This window comes from Podarcis erhardii (genome assembly GCF_964252035.2).
Source record: "Podarcis erhardii genome assembly, chromosome: 3".
In the NCBI taxonomy this organism is placed as follows: Eukaryota; Metazoa; Chordata; class Lepidosauria; order Squamata; family Lacertidae; genus Podarcis; species Podarcis erhardii.
Window position 1 is genome coordinate 35,077,807 of NC_138507.1, and position 21,632 is coordinate 35,099,438.

General features: G+C 44.8%; 1 protein-coding gene across 2 annotated transcripts in view; it reads right to left on the bottom strand.

Annotated features, from left to right (window-relative positions):
- Nucleotides 1–21,632, bottom strand: part of EYS (eyes shut homolog) — a 499,923-nt gene that overhangs the window by 214,893 nt on the left and 263,398 nt on the right. For both annotated transcript variants that reach the window (XM_081856657.1, XM_081856658.1), the window contains 2 exons: nucleotides 18,581–18,771; nucleotides 16,529–16,620 (listed from right to left, as the gene is read on the bottom strand). In XM_081856657.1, the coding sequence (XP_081712783.1) occupies nucleotides 16,529–16,620; nucleotides 18,581–18,771 (283 nt within the window). The remainder of the gene's footprint in view (nucleotides 1–16,528; nucleotides 16,621–18,580; nucleotides 18,772–21,632) is intronic.

Here is a 21,632-nt window from a genome sequence, read left to right on the forward strand (position 1 = left end):
GCTTGATCAGTTGGATGATTAAAAAAGATTCAGACTCTTACGCTTTGGCGGCAAGAGGATGTCTAAGTAAAAGCAGTAACCAAAATGAAGTAAAATAAAATTATTGAGGGGAAACAAGGCCCTGCCATGTAACCAAGGCTGTTGTGAGCAAATAAGGTGTGAATTCAGTCGCCTTTGGACAGCAGAGTTTCCACTTGGTCCATACCACACACTGAAAGCCCTCTCATACTGCTGAGAATCCTGGGAAGTGTAGCTTGTTAAAGGTGTTGCTCTTTGAGCTTAGCACCCTTAACACACTACACTTCCTAGGATCCTCCACGACTGTTAAAGTGGTATAACAGTGCTTTAAATCAGTGTTTCCCAACCTTTTTTGGGCAAAGGCACACTTGTTTCATGAAAAAAATCTCGAGGCACACCACCATTAGAAAATGTTTAAAAAATTAACTCTGTGCCTATATTGACTATATATAAAGTAACTCTCTTTAATAGGAATCAAATAAACACAAAGAAAGTATTTTATAATTACTTTATTATGAAATAGTAAGAACCGTATTTTTCGTCCCATAGGACGCTCCGTCCCATAGGACGCACCTACTTTTTTGAGGGGGGAACAGTGGGATGGCGGTGCTGCGCCTCCCCGCTGTCCCCCGAGCTTGTGGGGCTGGCCCATGTCTGCCTGGCGCGAGGGGCGGGCTGCTTCAGCTGACGCCCGCAAGCCTTGCGCTCCCGGGGGGAGATCCCCCGGGTGCGCAAGGCTTGCGGACACCTGCGTGGAGCACGGGGCGTCCTCCGAAGGGCGCCCCGTGCTCCGCGCTGCCAGCTGACGCCCGCAAGCCTTGCGCTCTCGGGGGGAGGTCCCCCGGGTGCGCAGGGCTGGCCTACAACAGCGCGGAGCACGGGGCGATGGGATGTGGGAGGGAGCTCGCTCCCCGCCCCGCGTGTGCTCGCCGCCCGACTCGCCAGCCTCCCTCCCACGGCACACCACGCAACGTCTCGCGGCACACTAGTGTGCCGCGGAACACCGGTTGGGAAACACTGCTTTAAATACATGGTGTGGATGTAACCCTAGCTGGTTGCCCACGTCAACCCATGGGAGGATTTTAAATTCCATTGTGTCGCCTCCTGTCCACAATCCTCACCCTCACTGAAGCGCAACTGATTTCCTCTTAAATAGCCAGGGCTGGCTCAAGACAATATGGCACCTCAGTTTGGCAAATGAAGCGGCTTTGCCCTTCCTTCCTGCCTACCTGCCCACTTATCTTTGTCTTCCCCACCTGGCTGCTTTCCACTGCTGACAAAGCATGTTCTCCCTCACCCAGAGGAAGCGGTCCTTTCTCAGAGTGAGAAAAGTCACCTACAGAAAGCCTGTGTTGCCACCATTTTGCCATGATGGTGCAAATTACTTCTTTTTTTTAAAAAAAGAGAGAAAACTTTAGACTATTATAGTTTAAAGTGTTGTTTGAAAAAGTGTTTTATCAGCAGCACAGGCCTCACCCACAATACCTCAAAACGAGGGAGTGCCTAGTGCGTCAACAGCTTTGTCAGCAGCCAGGAAGCTCCAACTGGCCTGGAGGGAGATCAGCAGCAGAAGCAATGGGTGGGCAGGGGAAGGGAAGCTGTGGTGGCAATGGTGACCAGCCAAACTACTGGCTGGGAGGGTGGGCTGGTGGGCAGTGTATGTGAGTACAATCCTCTTCACCTTCCCATCCATCCTTTCACCCACACGGCTCAGCATAGCACGTGGTAAGTCTAGTCCTACAGGCACAGCCTTAGATTTTCCAATTATTTAAGTATGTGTGTGATCTGAAGTTACTGCTTTACTTTCTGTGCATCATAGAAACACAGAAAGTGTTGTTCTTTGAGCTGCACTATCCTCTTTCATCCAAAGGCATCCTTCTCCCATGAAAGACTGCAACTTTTCCATCCTGTTGTCCCACATGCCACCTCCATGTCCTCCTCTGAATTCCTACTCAAAGTTTACCTTTTCCACGAACCCTCTGGCACAGAGCTCCAGTTTCCTTGCCAAATTGTAAGCCCCTTAACCCAGAGAATTGGTCTCTGTAAAGCGTCTGTCACATGGACGCTGCTGATTGAATGAATGGATTAATAAAGTGCATTCTAGTCCAACATCTGTTTGATCTTTTACAGGCTAATAGGAAGGAAAGACAGTGCTTGCTGTGGATATTGTTAAAAAAGAGAGAAAAAATAATGTAGCTATGAAATATAAAACTGTTGAAACAAAACAGAATTGTGATTCCTTTCTTCCTCCTCCCTAAAACACAAAATGATTCTTTCTTGATGCCTCACCCTGTCTTTTCAGTGTTTTCAAAGACACAGCCATCAGAGCTTGGAGAAGCTAGAGGGAGTGGGCAGGTGCGCTTGAAAAATAGTAGTTTGGGGAAGAGAGGGTCGGAGAAACAAGTTGGCTGTGGCAGGAGGGAAGGGGAGAAAGAGAGAGATGTGAGTTGGCTGAAGTCTAGGGCTGGCTCAAGAATCAGGAGATATAAGGCACCAATCCTCCCAAGAAGCTCTTCCCCAGCTTCTGGCATTTTAATGTTTGAATGACTTAAAGTTGCACTGATAACCCTCAACATATCGGCATTGCCATTTTATGCTGCTTGAACCCAGTGCACAAACAGTACATGGTCAGCCTGGGAAGAGGAATGGACAGAGAGAAGGGGGCAGTGACACACAAAAAGACAGAGAAATAAATGGCTGGGATAAAGAGACAGGGAAAGGGAGAAGAAATTTGCGAGACAAATGTACAGTATGTGTGCAGCAACCCATAAGAAACAGAGGGAGGGAAACGTCAATGTGGGGGTGAAAGGGTGAATATTCAGTGGAGACAGATCCTACTGATGATGTGCTTCGCGGTGTTAGGAGGGTTGGGATCGACAGCCAGACATTGGCTGCAGGCATCCAATTGATATAAGACACAGCCATTGGCATGATAACTTCCCACCATAACAGCTGTTATATATGCATTTGCCGATGAGCTAATAATATTCTGGAATAGCTTCCTGGTGTTTTATGTTTGCAGGACAAGTTGTTAGCAATTCAGCATGCTGGTGAGCAGCTTTCACCTTGTGCTTGTTAAGAGTGCACCATTTGATTGTGCTTGATTGAATCTTCCAGGGACTGGCTAAATTAAAATATCAACCTTAAGATATTATTGTTTAACATTTGCCGCTAACACAATCGCCTGATAGTACATATACTGTATAAATATTCCATCAAGGTTTCTAAATGCTTTTTTCTACAATCAGCACATAGGGTGTTTTAAAGGTCAAGTGAGAAGACAGGTTTTCCTTCTCTCTCTCTCTCTCTCTCTCTCTCTCTGCCCCCTCCTGCCATTTTTGCATAATTGTAAATGTAGAATGCATGCACAATCATTCAAGTGCCCCTGGTGGTTAAGCTGCTGGTAATTATGTCCCAGCCCAACCCAGTAGCAATTGTGTCATTTTATCCTTTGTGCTTCCACAAGTATAATCATTAAAAACTGGCTGGCTAATTGCAACCTGGATGATGAGCTCGGTCTGTGTAGAACTGCATTTGGTGCCCAAAGCCATTCAAATTTGGATGGATGGAAAGGTCAGACAATCAGTTGATGAACCACAGGGATAAAGGGTGACTTAACACAACAATAACGTTTGTACATTTGCAAGTGTCCCCAAACTGTTGCATGTGGTGTCTTTCTATTGTTGAGTGACATTTGTCAGCAATGACTGAAAACATCTTTTGGATAGCCTGGCAAAATAGCTTAAAAGGTAATGAAACAAACAGATCTCGTTTACTGCCAAGCTTGTTAAATGTTACTCATGCTGGGAAGAGAGTATCATTTGGACTCCATAAAAAGGAAACCAATGATCCACCAAACTGGTCCTGTGTTCAACTATTTCTCACTTTTCTTGGTCATTCGCATTCTCAACTATGCCTATGGGGAAATAGAGCAAGTATTTATTGCCACCAAAGTTAGCTTAATGTTCTTGAAGTACTATCCAGTACACAGTGTTGTCCCAAACCAAATAAAGTTATATGCACTTAAAGTGACATTGAAATAAATAATAATAATAATAATAATAATAATAATAATAATAATAAATTACTATTATTATGTTTAAGGTAGCAGTGCCCCATTCCTTTCAATGGGATGTAAATGCAAAAAAGGATCCATACTTAGGCTGGATCTAGACACATCAAAAAAGTGTTTCAGGAAAACACGTTGTAAACCTCAAAGTGGGAAATCACGTTGGCAAAAGACGGAACTCCACAGCGCCATCTGGTGTCACAGCGGTGTAACATATATTAAATGCTTTTTCTTTACTAATGTAACTGAGTCCTTGCTGTTAACATACAGGATAGTGACAATACTCTTTTGTCCATTAAAAAGAACTTTGAGAAAACTAAGAAGTGACATTACTGTGCATTCTGATCCAAGGTAGTGTAATTTGCTACGAATGAAGAAGAAGAAGAAGAAGAGTTTGGATTTGATATCCCGCCTTTCACTCCCCTTCAGGAGTCTCAAAGCGGCTAACAATCTCCTTTCCCTTCCTCCCCCACAACAAACACTCTGTGAGGTGAGTGGGGCTGAGAGACTTCAAAGAAGTGTGACTAGTCCAAGGTCACCCAGCAGCTGCATGTGGAGGAGCGAAGACGCGAACCCGGTTCCCCAGATTACGAGACTACCGCTCTTAACCACTACACCACACTGGCTCTCATGACAAAATGAAACCTAACTGAAGATGAACATTTGAGGATAAATCTGTAACTGAAATTCTTGAATGAAATAAAAATTTCAGAATTTTGCATATTAATCATTATTAGTAGTGGCAGAACTTTAATTATAATAGAAATGAATTATTAATCCTTGATACAAAGTAAAGTTTGAAACTATGACAGAAATATTCCAGAAGTGAGTTAATTCTCAATGATAAATCCTGAACCAGAGAAAATATATATGCTAGCCTAAAGATTTGTTCTGATGATGATATTGAATCTTCAGGCCTAAACTCCTCTTTTGATGCTCCCAATTTGTGAAAGATCTATTACGTGATTTGTGTCAAAATATAGCATAATAGCCTCATTAAGCTTTTATCTTTGAAAGGCGATAAAACAATGGATAGTATCAACTAATTGGCATTATTAGGTTGTTATTAACTCCATTATGATCAATTAAATGTAATTACCTACATCTTGTTCAATTAAGTTTGTAGAAATAGCAATTGCTTGTTCTTCCTCAACTCAAATGAACTTTCCCAATAATTACTTATGGGATATTATAATGATAATAAAAAGCACTCCACACACAGGGGTTTCTTCTAATGAATCCCTACAACTCTTTATAAAGACTATTTTTGGAACCATATAGTATAAGAAAACAAGAATGTGGGAGTTGCTGGACAGAAAGTGTGGAACTGAATAATACGGAGACGCATTATTTTTAAGGCCTGGGTCCCGGGAAGGTGTCCCAGGGGCCACAGTATTGATCTGACCAGTCCTTAAATTTGTCTGGTGTCAAGTGTGTTTGAGGTTGTAGCCAGTGGTGTTCCTATTGCCAACCCAGCAGTTCGAAAGCACACCAGCACAAGCAGATAAATAGGTACTACTGTGACGGGAAGGTAAACAGTGTTTCCATGCGCTCTGACACTCATCACGGTGTCCGATTGGGCTAGAAGCAGTTTAGTCATGCTGGCCACATGGCCCCAAAAGCTGTTTGCTGACAAATGCTGGCTCCCCCGGCCTGAAGCTAAATGAGCACTGCACACCATAGTTAAGGGCCTGCTCTGGTCCATGGGGTCATGAAGAGTCGGACATGACTAAACGACTAAACAACAACAAACAACAACAAGACTTAACCCTCCAGGGGCACTGGCGAAGGAAGAGGAGTGCGGGGGGAGCGCACTGCCCCAGGCAGCACGATCCCGGTGGGGTGCCATTGTGGCTGCCCCTGCAGACGGCATGCCACTCACCTAGGATGCAGGCCACGCCCCTGTGGGCGGCATGCCATGCCCCCGGGATGCACGCCAGCCCCGCCCTTGCCTGCTCTCCACCCCCCGGTGCCAGAGCATGAAGCTCCGCAACTCTCCAGAGGTCCTTTATCTTTACCTACTGAGAATAGACCCATTTAAATTAATAGACAGGGTTAACTTAGGTTCATTAATTTCAATCAGTCTACTCTGAATCAGGCTTAGTAGGATAAAAAGGATAAAACTGTATTCTGCTCCCCTTTACATAATCTATCATGTAAGATGAGCACTGTCAAAGGCGATAACCGCTGAACTTCTGGTCAGTCAGGGAGATCCTCACCTACTGTATTGGGTGTGCAATTTGTCACTGTTTTCAAGGATCAAGGCTATCATCATATCTTATTCTGCATTGCCTGAAATCCCTATACAGTGGTACCTTGGTTCTTGAACATAATCTGTTCTGGAAGTCCATTCAACGTCTGATTGGCACAGGTGCCCCGGAAACAATAGCCAACAGCTGCACTGGACATCCAGCTTCTGAAAAACGTTGAAAACCTGAACACTTACTTCTGGGTTTTTGGCATTCGGGAGCTGATTTGTTCGTCAACTAAGTCATTTGAGAGCCAAGGTTCCACTCTATAGTGGAGATTTTAAAATGCATGTATACTGAATACATACACAAAGATATATACTAAGAAAAGGCTTAAGGTAAATACATATATCATAGACTGAATTTACAGATACTCAGTGATCAGCGGGGTCCCTTTCACGACCCGGCAAGGATGAACTCTGAAAGTACCACACTCCTGACCCCACTAATATGATTCCTGTCTCAAAATGCTTAGAGGAGTGCCATAGGAAGACATCCCAAGGAAGTAAACTCTTTGACAGTGCTGGAAGCAAGTGTGAATGGGGCTCATATATTCTGTTAATCTGAGAACTGAAGGAACTGTGTCAGCATAGCCTGCCAACCTGGACTGGGATGTATGTGTCATGTAATTGGCGGTGGAGACCAAAAGTTCATCAAAGACTGGGGAAAGTTTGTAGATTATCTGAAAAATGTGTGTGACGTGAAAACAACGCTAGTGTGATTTCAGGAGGCACTTTAAAAACAAAGAAGTATTGTTAATAAGAAATAGAAGGAGAAGGGAAGTTTAATGGCAATACGAATGAAGGGAATGCGTATTAAAGATATAAATATGGATGATTGTCAGAGACGCTGAAGGAAGTTCAAAAAGAGATGATTTGTTAAAATTTGGATAAAAATATACAATTGTATGGAAAACTAATAAAAATTTATTGGCAAAAAAAAGAGTAATTGGCGGTGGAAAAATGTTCCCAGGAGCATCAAGATTTGCGAGCTATACATCAGGTAACATTATTTTGATAATCACTGTGACAGGGTGAGGGGATTTACATTGTTTCCCAAATCAATCTGTATGGTTATTTGTCTCTGGTAACCCTGAATTCATTGTTGCTGGTTAAACCACAGAGCCTAGGGCTTGCCAATCAGAAGGTCAGAGGTTCAAATCCCCACAACGGGGTGAGCTCCCAGCTCCTGCCAACCTAGCAGTTTGAAAGCACGAAGTGCAAGTAGATTAATAGATACCACTTTGGCGGGAAGGTAAACAGCATTTCCATGCGCTGCTCTGGTTCACCAGTAGCAGCTTAGTCATGCTGGACACACGACCCTGAAACTGTACGCCAATAAAGCGAGATGAGCGCTGCAACCCCAGGGTTGCCCGCTACTGGACCTAATGTCAGGGGTCCCTTTACCTTTACCTTTAACCTTGAATTCATTGTTGCTGGTGTGTTGTCAAAACTTCTAAAAAAAAGGACTGGGTAGTTTCAGGGAATCAGCATAATGTGAAATGACGGCTTTGCTTGAGGGTTTTGTGCCATTAAATCCAATTCCTTTATTGCGTACACTCATCACCAACCCCCAATAAAAAGATACTTGAAACTATTCTTGGAGGATGAAGTATTTATGACATTTACTAATGTGTGACATTACCCCCAGGAAGTGAGGTTATTAGCCCATCTGCTAATCCATTCATCTGTGAAAAAAAGACTAAGATCAAAATAACACTCCCAAAATTTACTCCACAGGTTAATCAAGTCAATTGAAAATATAGAAATAGATATATTGGGAATAAAGTGACTTGGTTATCATGATTTTCTGAAGGCCCTTCCACGGCAATTTCTTTTTGGTATTAGCTTGTTTAATGCCCAGATAATATTGCAGCTTAATTCTCATACATGATAATGCCACATCAAATTGAATAATGTGCCATAATTTTCCTGTGTGCCATAAAAGCAATACCCTGTAGCAGAAGTTTTCTTCTTGTACTATAATCTGAAAGAACCAGCTGCTCTGAGAAGTCTTTCTTTCTTTCTTTTTTTAAAAGCCAGTTAACCGTCTTCCTTGATTGCTCCCATTTGATCTTGATGCACACCCAGAATATATTAGCTTTCATTTATTTACCTTCTACGTCAATCCATTTAAACCATTGCTTAATTAGAGAAAGACTCCAAATTAATTACACTTATCAGTCTAATTATGCATCAATCCACTGCATTACATGGATGTCATGAGACTAGTCTAGCATAGTGACTAAGTGAGTGAGCTGCAGATCTGGAGTGCCCCTGTTCAAATCTCAGCTCTGTCACAACCTAACCAGCTGGCCTCAGGCAAACCTCTCTCTCTCTCTCCCTGTCCCATCTGCATTGTGTGAATGAAAAAATACGGACCTCCCTTACTGTGCTGTTAAAAACATTACCCAGGCAACGCAAGTGGAACATTCTGAACAATTTGAAGTGCTGTATATATATGTTTCCCGAGCATCAAGTACGGTCTACAAGTTTTAAACTGTTTTTCCATGTTCAGATGTATGAAACCAGTTGGACCATGGCTTTTTCACCTTCTCCATCCCAGGGGCATTAAAGATGAGCGGCAAAGTAGCCTGCCGGAACACTCCCGGTAAAAGGGGGCATTTCACCAGTAGCAGGAGTGGAGGGACGGGCAGGCAGAGTGCTGTCTCTTGCACGTCTGCCGCCTGAGGCACCTGCTTCTTCCCTACCTCATGGAAGGGCCACCTCCGCCCCCCCACCATGTTTCCATAGCTACACATTGTAAGCATGTGAAGGCTACCATTTTCAGTTGGCAAACCTATGTCATCCCATCCATTTCAGTTAGCTGGGAAACACATTTTTGATATTTGGGAGGACTGAATGTCTGACTGACCAGTGGCTGAGTCCATAGCCTGCCTAAGAATGACTTTGCACTATTCAGAGAGAGTTAATTGGTTTCAATCTAGTTAACTTAGTTTTTTTGTATGTGCATTTGCCAGAACATGAGCTTGCTGGATTTTTTGCTCAGATGAATGGTTAGAAACACACCCATAGTAGGTCCTTTTGGTCATTTTCACTATCACATGACAATGAATGAGCCCAATAATCAAAGGCCTGCAGGTCTTTCAGAGAGGATTTTTCCTAACTAGGTATCCGTAATTGTATTGTCGGAGATAACCATTCACTTATATCCTTTTTATTCTTTAGAAACTGTGTAACACTTATATTTCACCTGTCTTCACAAGTGATCCTGGGGTGGTGTGATGGGATAGTGAGCTGCTTGTGCGTAAAAGCTTGATCCCTCTGGGGTTTGGCTGGTCATCCAAACCGATGCACTAACGGAGCCCCCAAAGCATGACTCCGTCAGTCGCTGGTAGAATCTGACAGTGGGCGTCTACGGAATTTACGCCAACATAAAAGCTCTTTGACAGACATGCGCTTTCGAGACTCTCTGCGTGACAGTTTCCGGCGAAGGGTGGGCGTTCCCAACGGGGGTCCCGTTACCTCTCCACTACTCTCACTGGAAGCATCCCAGAGCCTCCCCTCCGCTGTGACTCCTGCACTCCCCCTGCTGGTTCCCTCTTCTACTGCAGATTCTCTCCTATTCTCCTGTAGCCTGTCCACCACCTGTCTCTCCGATGGCAGTTCCCTGACATCCACCTCCCCCCCAGGGCCCCCTTCACCCCCTCCCGCCTCCTCTCCCACTGGCGGTGAGGGCGGAAAGCCCCTGAAGGAACTCTCCTCGTCGTCCGAGGATTCTAACACTTCCAGCCACGGCGTACCGTCTCTCTCCCCGTCTTCCTCTTCTTCGTCGGAGTCGGCTTCTTCACCCACCCCTGACTCTGGGAACCCTTCAAACTCTCCTTCCTCATCGGTGGTCCCAAAGTGTTCCCTTCTAAATCGAGCCACGGGTTGCGGTTTTCTTGGGAAACGCTGATGAAATGTTTCTATTAAAACCTCGTCATTGACTACCTCTGCTGGTACCCAAGTGTTTTCCGACTCTGCTTCCCCCTCCCATTCTACCAGATATTCCACCTGATTCCCCTTCCACCTGGAATCAATGATTCCTGCCACGTTCATGTCGCGCTCTCTCTCTTCTATCACGGGCGTTTGGGTGGCCTCTCTCTCACGCTCCCCCCACTCGCGTCCCTCTCGGTACGGCGACAGTAATGACCTGTGAAATACTGGGTGTAATTTCATGTGACTGGGCAGCCTGAGTTTGAATGCCACTGGGTTGACCTGCTGTATGACCTCAAAGGGTCCCAATCTTTTGGGCCTCAATTTCTTACTCCCGCCCTTGAACGGTAGCCCTTGGGTGGACAACCACACCCGGTCCCCCACCCTTATAGTTTCACCTTCCCTCCTATTTCTGTCTGCTTGCTTCTTATATTCTTCCTTGGCTTTCTCTAAGTTAAGTTGAAGCTGACGGTGGATCGCCTCCATCTCTTCAAAAAAATATTCCGCCGCCGGCACGCTCCACCTCTCCCCTCCCTCTCCTGGGAATGCCCGGGGGTGACACCCATAATTTGCCAGGAAGGGACTCATCCCTGTGGACACGTTCTCCGCGTTGTTGTAGGCAAATTCTGCTAGAGGTAACTTATCCACCCAATCATTTTCTCTGTCTTTTACATAACACCTCAGGTATTGTTGTAAAACCCCATTTGCCCTTTCCGCTTGCCCATTGGTTTCTGGGTGCCGGGCAGTTGAGAAATTGAGTTCTACGTGCAGTAAGCTCATAAGTTTCCTCCAGAACCTGGAAGTAAATTGTTTCCCTCTGTCGCTGACCACCCTCAAGGGGGCGCCATGCAACTTGAAAATATGTTCTACAAACAACTTGGCGGTTTCCTCCGCTGTGACTGCATGTGAACAAGCTATAAAATGACACATCTTGGTTAATTGATCTACCACCACCATGACAGCTGTTTTGCCTTTGGATTTTGGCAGGTCCGTCATAAAATCTATGGATACTGCCTCCCATGGCCTTTCGGGCGTGGGTAAGGGTTGTAATAGCCCCGCTGGCGCCACCCTCTCTCCTTTCGCTCGCTGGCACCTGTCGCAACCCCTGACATATTCCCGTACGTCCTCCCTCACCTTGGGCCACCAAAACTCCCTGGTAACCAACCACATGGTTTTGTGCTGTCCAAAATGTCCCGCTGTGGGGCTGTCATGCAACTGCTTGAGTACTCTGCCCCTCAGTTCCCCGTCGGGTATGTACAGTGCCCCTTTGTAATACAACGCCCCGTTCTTTTCTTCGAACCCCCCTGTGTTCTCCTCTGTCCTCCGGAGCTCTCTGAGTTTCTCTTGGGCGTATTCATCTTTCTCCGTACCCTCTATCAGTTCCCTCTGCCCCACCAATGCCGCCCCCCACACCCAGCGGTCTTCAGAGATTACATGCCTTGCCTCAGGCGCTCCCTCCCCCTCTAAGTACTCAGGTTTCCTGGAAAGAGCGTCCGCCCTCACGTTCTCGGAGCCGGGCACGTAACGAATCTCAAAGTGGAATTTGGAGAACTCCTGGGCCCATCTCACTTGTCTCTGGTTCAGCACTCGGGCTGTTCTCCAGTATTCCAGATTTTTGTGGTCAGTTCGGACTTGAACCTTGTGCTGCGCCCCAATCAGCAAGTGCCGCCATTTCCGGAATGCTTCATGAATGGCGAGCAGTTCTCGGTCGTACACTGTGTAGTTCCTCTCTGATTTGTTCAACTTCCGCGAGAAGAATGCACACGGTCTCCATTCAGACGTATCTTTTCCCGGCTGGAGAAGAACGGCCCCCACCGCTCGGTCTGACGCGTCAGTCTCCACTCTCATTGGTTGTTGTAGATCCACGTGCAAGAGTTGCTCTTCCGACGCAAACGCCTGCTTTAAGCGTTCGAACGCTTGTTGCGCTTCTCCCGTCCAAACAAATTTCTTTTTGCTACTAAGACAATCCGTGATGGGCGCTGTTAAATGGGCAAAGTTTTTGATGAACTTCCTATAGAAGTTTCCGAAGCCCAGGAACCTTTGCACGTCCTTCTTGGTCTTTGGTGTTTTCCATTCCAGTACCGCTTGAACCTTGCTGGGATCCATGGCCAATCCCTTGTCAGACAACCGGTACCCCAGGAATTCCACCTCCTTGGTATGAAACTGACACTTCTCCAGTTTCACCCACAGCCGGTTTTCTCGCAGCTTGCTCAGTACCTCTCTTACATCTCGCACATGCTGCTCCTCATTGTCTGAGTACACCAGAACGTCATCTAAGAACGCTACGCAGTTCTTGTAGAGCAGTGGCCCCAGGACGTGATTCATGAATGATTGAAAACAGGCGGAGCCCCCTTGTAATCCGAAAGGCATAACGGTGTACTCAAAGGCCCCCAAGGGGGTGAACATAGTGGTCTTCCACTCATCCCCCTTTCTCACACGTATCAAGTTATATGCCCCCCTAAGGTCCAGCTTGGTAAAAAATTTCCCTTTTCTCACCCGTGTTAGAATGTCATCAATTCTGGGCATAGGGAAAGTCACTGGTTCTGACACTGCATTTAGGGCCCTGAAATCACATACAAGCCTGGGCTTGCCTGTGTTTTTTTTGTCCACAAAGAACACTGGGCTGCCCCCCACCGCTCGTGACTCTCTGATGAAACCTCGCTTGAGATTCTTGTCAATGAACTCCCTTAACTCCTGCATCTCACTGTCTGACATTGCATACAGCTTGCCCACTGGCAATTGTGCTCCTGGGAGTAAGGTAATTTGACAATCAAAGGGTCTGTGCGGGGGCAGTTTATCTGCTTCTTTTTCGCTGAATACGTCAAGCAAGTCAGCGTATTGTGGTGGCACCCTCCCTTTGTCCATCACTTCCATCACTGCTAGAGTGCCCCTGGCGCCTGCCTGAGCCTCTCCCTCCTTGCAGTGTTCTAGGCAATGTGCTGATCCAAAGGAAACCACTCTCTGATGCCAGCCTACTAGCGGATCGTGTAGCGCCAGCCAGCTCATACCCAAGATAATAGGAGCTCCTCCCAAGGTGGCTACGTTAAACGCTATCAGTTCGGTGTGTCGTGCCACCCTCATTATCATTGGTACAGTCTGTTGGCTCACTTCTCCTCCCAACAGCTCCCTCCCATCAATCGTGGTAACCTGCAAAGGCTTACTCAATGGGATAGTCTGTATTTGGTGTGCAGCTGCAAACTCTTTGCTCATGAAATTACATGAGCTACCTGAATCCAATAGCGCCTTTATCTTCAGTGGGTGTCCGTTTGCCAGTTCCAGCAACACCTCTATCACAAGCGCTGGTCTTGGAGGTTCCGGCGTGGGCACATTCATTACTCCCTGGCCTGGCTGCTGTGCCCTGATGTTGGCAACCAGGCGTTGGCTTTTACTGGCTCCGTGATTTCTTCTTCCTCCTTCCCCCCAACAGTTCCCGCCATCCCTTGCCATTCCTTCCTTTGCGGACAGACTCTGGCAAAGTGACCTGGCTGTTGGCAGAGATAGCATCTCTTGCCGCTCTTTCCCTCCTTCTTCCGCCCTTCACTGGTGTTTGAAACTGCGCGCGCGCGCGCTGTTCCAAGTTCCATCGGCTCTGCTGGCGGGAAAGGCTGCTCCGGAATCTCTGGAATGCGGAAGTCCTTCCAACGTTCCCCCTTTCCTTCCCGCTTTTCCATAGCTCTAGCTTCCTGGCGTGCCCCAATGGACAGCGCTGATTTAGTCAGCTGATCCATAGACTCCGCCCTAGGCGCCCGGGAAAGTTCATCTTTCACTGCCGGAGAGAGACCTTCTTCAAACAGCATTTGAATAGGTTCACTAGCAAGGTCCCACCCAAGTCTATGAATCAGCATGGTGAACTCAGTCCAGTACTCACGTACAGATCGGCTCCCCTGTTTACACGCCATTAACTGCCTGCGCACCACTCCCTGCTCGATCTCGCTGGAAAACATCAAGTCCATGGCGCGGAAAAACTTCATTGTGTCCTTTAAGATTTCATTATTGGCTGCCATCAGGGGCCGAACCCAGTCCCTCGCCCCTCCCTCTAGATGGCCAATCACGTACGCCACTCTAGAGTTCTCGTCGGGGAAGTCATCAAACAGTAGATTGAGAGCATATTGCATCTCTGTCCTAAAGGCTTGATAGTTCCGGGGATCCCCCCCAAATTTCTGCACCAGTCCAGGCACCCGTCTGGCAAGTGGGGTGGTCTTCCCCTTATCTGCATCTTGAGCCCTCCTCTCCTCGAGCCTCGCCGTTTGCAGTGCCAGCTGGACCTCCAACGCCCTGTACCTTTGTTCCAGGCTTGGATCTGCGCCAGCTCCCGCTCCTGCTCCTCCGGTTCCGGATGGTTCGCTCATGATGCCTTCTGCTTGCACAAGCTGCTTTCAAAGACTGTCAGATTGCTGTGATGGGATAGTGAGCTGCTTGTGCGTAAAAGCTTGATCCCTCTGGGGTTTGGCTGGTCATCCAAACCGATGCACTAACGGAGCCCCCAAAGCATGACTCCGTCAGTCGCTGGTAGAATCTGACAGTGGGCGTCTACGGAATTTACGCCAACATAAAAGCTCTTTGACAGACATGCGCTTTCGAGACTCTCTGCGTGACAGTTTCCGGCGAAGGGTGGGCGTTCCCAACGGGGGTCCCGTTACCTCTCCACTACTCTCACTGGAAGCATCCCAGAGCCTCCCCTCCGCTGTGACTCCTGCACTCCCCCTGCTGGTTCCCTCTTCTACTGCAGATTCTCTCCTATTCTCCTGTAGCCTGTCCACCACCTGTCTCTCCGATGGCAGTTCCCTGACAGGTGGGTAGCAATAATGCAGAAAAAAACAAACCACAATTAACACATAGCATTGACTCATCTGTCTGTTGTTGCTTTCTCAAATAGTCACTAAGCCTACTCAAAGGCCTGGAGGAAGAGAGCTGACTTTACCTGGTGCCAGGTTGTATGAGGAGGAGCCATGGTTTGGGGGCACATAAGTAGAAAGTGAGATTTGCCGCTAAGCAGAGTGTTAAATGCCATTGCAACCACAAGGATGAGATGTGCATTAGTACACAAGCAGAAAATTTCTAAAGAAAAGCATAAGCTTTTTTCATTCTTTTGAACGGAACCCATTAGTATCAACATTAGCATTTTGAAACTAGTAGAGATGGCTTTAATCTAACCAGACAGAGTTCATGTCCTACCTTTAAAAGCTGTTAGCTCTATCTGCCCTGCATGCTTTCTCTCAAAATTAACATTTTATAATTCCAATAAGAAACTTCATGGTGTGTGATAGTGTCTACTAATGATAAGCAGTGGTGGAGAAAGGCACCTGGCCTTACGGTCTCAGTCTTAAGACAGCAAAAAACTGCCATTTTTTAAACTGAACAATATGCTCCTGCCACATCTTATTGCTCAGTTAACTTGCTTATTGAATTTTTAAGTATTCTGCTCCACTGGAATTCACTGTACCATACTGTCCCAGGTTAATAAATAAGATGACACCATGTGCTTAATTGTGGGGAAGGGGCATCAATCTGTCAGCAGGACTTCAACACTGTGGTCTGGTGCAAGCATAATGTTAGTGCATCAGGAGCCAGCAACATTCACTTCCTCTGCTCCTCTGTTCCCCTCTGTGCAGCACGTTGTCCCTTTCTTCCATTGTTGGCTTTATACTTTAACCCCAGTTCAGTGTTCTGCATCAACTTGAACAACGGTTAATGATAAGTAAAACTATTGGTTTCACACAATAGTTTAGATTAGGTGTGGGGAACCTGTGTCCCTCCAGATATTCCTGGGCTGTGATTCCCATCACCCCTGAACTTTGGTCATGCTGGCTGCAGCACTTGGGGGTTGGAGTCCAACGCCATCTGAAAGGCCACAGGTTCCCCACAGCTGGTTTGGATGGAGATCCTAGTTAGGGCTGTTAAACTCTTGCAAATCAACTGCCCATTTATTTGGAACAGCCAGTGGCCTCTGAAGGTTATAAAAAGCCTACAAGCTGGATATTGTTTCTTTGAAAATAACTGTTTCTTGCTGTGATCCTTCTGGGATGGGAACAAGTCACAAATCTTAATTAATTACATCGTTCCCATGATAATTGGTATTGCACTTCGCTGAAGTCGAGGTCAAGTTTCAATTGACTTCATTAATGTTAGGTCTGCATCTCAGGGTGTGAACCAGGATAACCTTGCAGACTGAACTGATCAATTGGCCCATTATCCTCTATGACAAACTCAGATACTGTGAATGGCAAAACAAAGAAATAAGTGAATAGACTTACCTAACGTGCACTCTGTATTTCTGTCCATCATCCACTCTCACATTAGTACTGATGTTTCTAATTTCTCCTACGCTGTCGCATACAAATTGGTACTGAATAAAGGAAGCGGGGAGGGGAGATAATTTATTGTAATTGCAAAGCATCAGTAATTTTTAAAAGCTGAAACACAAATGAGTGAAATCAGGACACAAGAGGAAATGCTTCCCTTCTCCATGGCAGATATGCATGCAGGGGTTTGATCAAAACATAAATATTGCTATTAGATGTCTAAGCCAGTAACTGAATAGGAAATCCATGTTCCTTTGCTGCAAATAAGATTAGGAATGAGTAAATCAACTTCATTTCCTGATGATCCTTTCGTAGACTATTACCTTCAGCATTAACAGCGCTGAAAGTCAGCATCCTTGCTAATCCACACTTTACATACCTGTGTGGTGTTTAGCTAATTTGTATATACTGGGTGAGAGCAAACATAGCACAAGTGGGCATCTGCCTTCTCCTTTTCCTCCCCCCTGCAGCTCCCACTGCATGCCCTCGAAATCTGCTCCAGTTGGTTGGGAAAGGAGAAAGCAGAAGCCCCATTGTGCAAATGGGAAAGCATCATTGGGCAATGCGTGCTGTGTAGAATCATGTCTTTAATTGCACTCTGTGGTATCCATTAATGTGAATTAATGAAAAGCAGGAGCTGATCTATTTGTCTGTGTGCCAATAAGTAAATCACAAGCGCTCTGAAATAGGATCTGGGGACTGAAGGCTCTTCCTTCACACAATGCTTATGGAAGCCATGATTCTTCTCATACAGACACAAATAACACTGGGAGCTTCCCGTAGGTTTTATGTGTTTTTCAGTACTGCACACTCCTTTTTTAACATCCGCGCAGTGACACGAGGCAGACATTTTTCTAGGGGTTTATTTTCCTATAGGAATAACTTAATGGGTTACAATGAATGGATGACAACTTCAATATCAGGCGAGCTTAGCAGTGTCGAAGTATTTTGCTTTCTTTGCTGCGGCATCTGAAAGTTTTCTGATACAAAATTTTCCTCAATTCAAAATTTTCTGGAACAGCCACATCTCCGCAACTACATGGGCTTATTTCTTTATTAATATTTTCATTATAAATGTAAAGACAATGAGCAGTTCTTATACATATGAACTATCAGAAGACATAATTTTTAGTCTCAATCCAGGAAAACTGGAATTTCTACCCATTTACTGTGCAATAAAAATATACTGCAAATAAATACTGCTATAGCTACTGCTGCACAGCAAGATAATTTTAAAGCAAGTCCCTTTAGTGGATTATGTTCAGGAAGAAATAAATGTGTATATGATATGACAAAAGTGTAAATTTCTGTGTTCTGCCAAATTCAAAAAACCCCTTTATTACAAGATCAATTAGGCCAAACTGGTGCCATCCAGGTGTAATCTAACATGTCCTAGAGAGCACCAGATTGGGTAATGCCAGACAGTCATAGGCAAGTCCACACTAGAAATGGAAACCAGTTTGTCCATCTTGGTTCCCCTATAAGGGAGTCCGGGAAATGATAGTTCCATTAAGGCACTCAAGATGGGTTTTTTGGGGGGGGGGTTAGAACCAGGTGGATGTACTTTTTATTAAACCTTTGAATAACTGGGATATTGAGGACTTTAATATATTTATGATGTACCTAATAGGTTAACTCAGTATATTACTGGTATTTTGTTTTCATCTGAGAGTCCATGAACTACCGATCATGAAGCAGGGCCACATTCTTCTGCCACATTCTATTCCTGTACATTTTTCATGTGAACTGTTGTTATCAATGCCCACACAGCTTCCCTCCCCTATCATGCATGAATATTATCCCCAGGTGTCATAATTACCACTTGTAACAGGATTCGGAAAGGGGGCAATTTAAACAGTGACATCATTACCACCACCACCATCATTTTAAAAGAACTGTTTCTAAACACTTAATAACATCCATGGGTACCCAAATGTATTAGCTGCTGGTGGTGTGGTGTGGGGAAGCTCAAACTGTACTTTAAACAATAATTTGAAACATTACCTGTAAGGTCCCATGTTTGACAGAAAGTTGAATAACGAAATGTCCCACTGTTCTTGGGTTCTGTTCAATATAAAGAATGGTTCCTTCGAAGCTGAAGGTCTGGAATTCTAAACTGATGTTGTTTTGTGGTTGCAAACGAAAACCCTCAAATTCCATGTAAGAATTCCCTTGGTATTGGATATAGCTAGAATCTATTGGGGAGGGGGGGAATTAAGAATGCACATTAGTTGATTACCTACCACTGAGGCAAAGAAATAGAATCTAGGACTCTGAAGGTTTTGTTGGCAGAGTTCCTGTGCGTTCAGTGCTGAAAAACAGGCAGAAATCAGCAAGTGGATTGTTTTACAAGCAGAGAGATTCAATGATGTGGAAGAATGGTACCTTCTGATTACTGCCTATTATGCAGCAGTGATGACAGCACTCTTTGTAACATCCTTGGACTACCTGCCCTGAGCTGCCTGTTCCTGGTGTTTGCACACAATAGGTGAACGCAATAGGGTTCCTTTGGTACTGAATTCTCTATTAATCACATGCAAGAAAACTGAGCAACTGCAGATATTGACCAATGTGAGCATCCGTAGTATTAAAGGTTTCCTTTTTCTTTTTGTAAAATGTCAAATTGATAACACCAGTGAAACCACTGACCTGGCCACATAGATAGGCACATTTTCAGACCTGACACCACTGAGTTAAACAACTGAGTATCAGTTGGTCAATGGGCCAGTCATGATCGTTTTAACAGTTTATTCAAGCAGAGAAATATTCTCATTTCACAAGAAGAACTACATAGAATTAGAATTATTTAGATCTTTTCACAAAGAATGTTCAAGGGATGCTGAAAGATAACAAAATAGAAAGAACATTTCTTGTTCTGAAAATATGTATCAATGCATTTCCTCATACATTTCATTCCTATGATCTTTGAAAATCCCACTATGTATGAGATATACATATGCATAAATAATTTTTTTCCTGAATTTAATTGAATCCTTTTCAATATGACTGCCTTTTGAGGGCATGTCTTACTTTCAGGCTTCAAAGGAGTTCACAGATTTCAGCACCTTTGGTTCTACCATGAGCACTGATGGCAATTTTTATAGCAGCAATGCGAAGAGCAAGGCAACACAGAGGCAAATTCCTTTTTGTTCCAAATTCAATAACAAAGCATTATGGTTTAAATGCCACTCCCTGTTCTCCAACCAGAGAACTTTATAAGGCTCCATGTAAGGGCAAACTGAGGACAAACTTAGCGAAAATACCTAAGGACAGATAGGGAAACTATTTATGCTTTCAGAGCTAGCCAAAATGTGATGGGGAAAATACTAATGTAGAAATTGTGGACAACAACTTTCCTTCACTTTCTGCAACTCGTCTACAACTGCAATCCCTAGCAGGGGTGCTAACTCGAACAAACGGGGAGGAACAGATAAGCCCCACCCCACATAATCAATCACAAGATGATCAGTCACACACACACTATTTGAATGGCTATGCCATCAACTTGGGGTGGGGACTGGATCCCTCTAATATTTTATTGTGGGGGCTGAAGGGACATTGGCCCTTGAGAGTTGGCTCCTATGATCCCTAAACAGTGTAGATGCTACCTTCACTGCTCACTACTAAGTTGTGCCTTCACAGCTGTTCTCTGAGTCCCAGCTCACCAGCTGTGAAAACCGCAACAAAATGGTGAGGCTGTTTTTAGCTTGTCCACAACTGGATTACTCTGGATCCAGCCCATAGCTGATATTTACATGCAAAGGCAGGTTTATTACAAGAATATATAAAACCAAAAGAGGTTTTGAGCTACATACAACACTTTGTCACCCACACTACAAAATGCACCTGCTGAAGGTCTATTTTATTCTTCCTATAGATCTGAGAAGATAATGAATGATACTTTAGTTCTTTTGAACAATTGCTCCATATTGTGTTCTGTATTTGTGATTCTCATGCTTTGAGATTCACGCACTATCTTTTGTTGGAGCAGTACCCCAGTGAAGAGCTATAGCTCAAAACATGGGGTGCCAGACATTCTTGCAATAAATTTCTCTGCACTCAATTACTGCCACTGTTTTGCATGCCACTCTATTTCAGCATGGCCCCCTTGGCACATTTCATGTTAAAAAAGGCACTATTTATTTCACAAATGGAACAATTGCCCCCTTATTTCACAATGAAAGCATTTCTGGTATTTAACAAACCAACCAAATGTAAGTGACACATCCTTGTGCTTTCAGAACTCACATCATTGAAGCTATCACCCAATGTATACATTGGAATCAAATGGCAGTCTCAGCTCCCCTCAAGCATCAAAGCAAGAAGAAAAGAGCTCCAATAAGTTCAAAGGCTTCTGTGCCATAATAGTTGTTCAGAAGAGGGAATTTCAGTAGGTTTTCTCAGCCCTGTAGGACTATGCAATTACAAGCTTCACCTGCTGCAATTTCTCCTTCTGCACAGCGTCTAAGGTTGACAAGCCCTGCCCTCTAGTAGCATCTAATCGCTCTCTAAATTGTCCTCAACAAGCCCTTGAGTTTATTGTTCTACATACCAAAACCCTTAGCATTTCCTCTAACCTTTTACGTAGCACTCTCAGTTGGTAGCTTGGAGCAAGGAAAACAAATATCTGGAACAAAGCAATTGGAACACTGGAAAACAGCTAAATGGTGCATGGATAAGTCCATTTGCCCAGGACAATATTGACTTATGTCAGAAATAGAGGCGTGCACAGACTTCAATATATTGTTTGGACCCTGATTTGGTTTTTTGGGAAGCAGTTTGACTTGGTTTGGGGTGCTTCATAGGCTGCCCAATTCAGGTAAGGGTTCATGCAAGCCTGCTTCATTTCCCCACTACTGGGAATTAATGAAAATTAGCTAGAGTCTTCATGTGCAGACATGGATGTTCTTTTTTAAAACGAAATGTCCATAACTTCTTAAAATTTGGGGGTGGAACTGGAGGAAGATTTCATGCAATGTTGCCTCTTCTGAGGGCATCAATCTCCCCAAATTTCAGAAGGATAGCTACGTGGTTTTTCTATGCGATCAACTGCTAC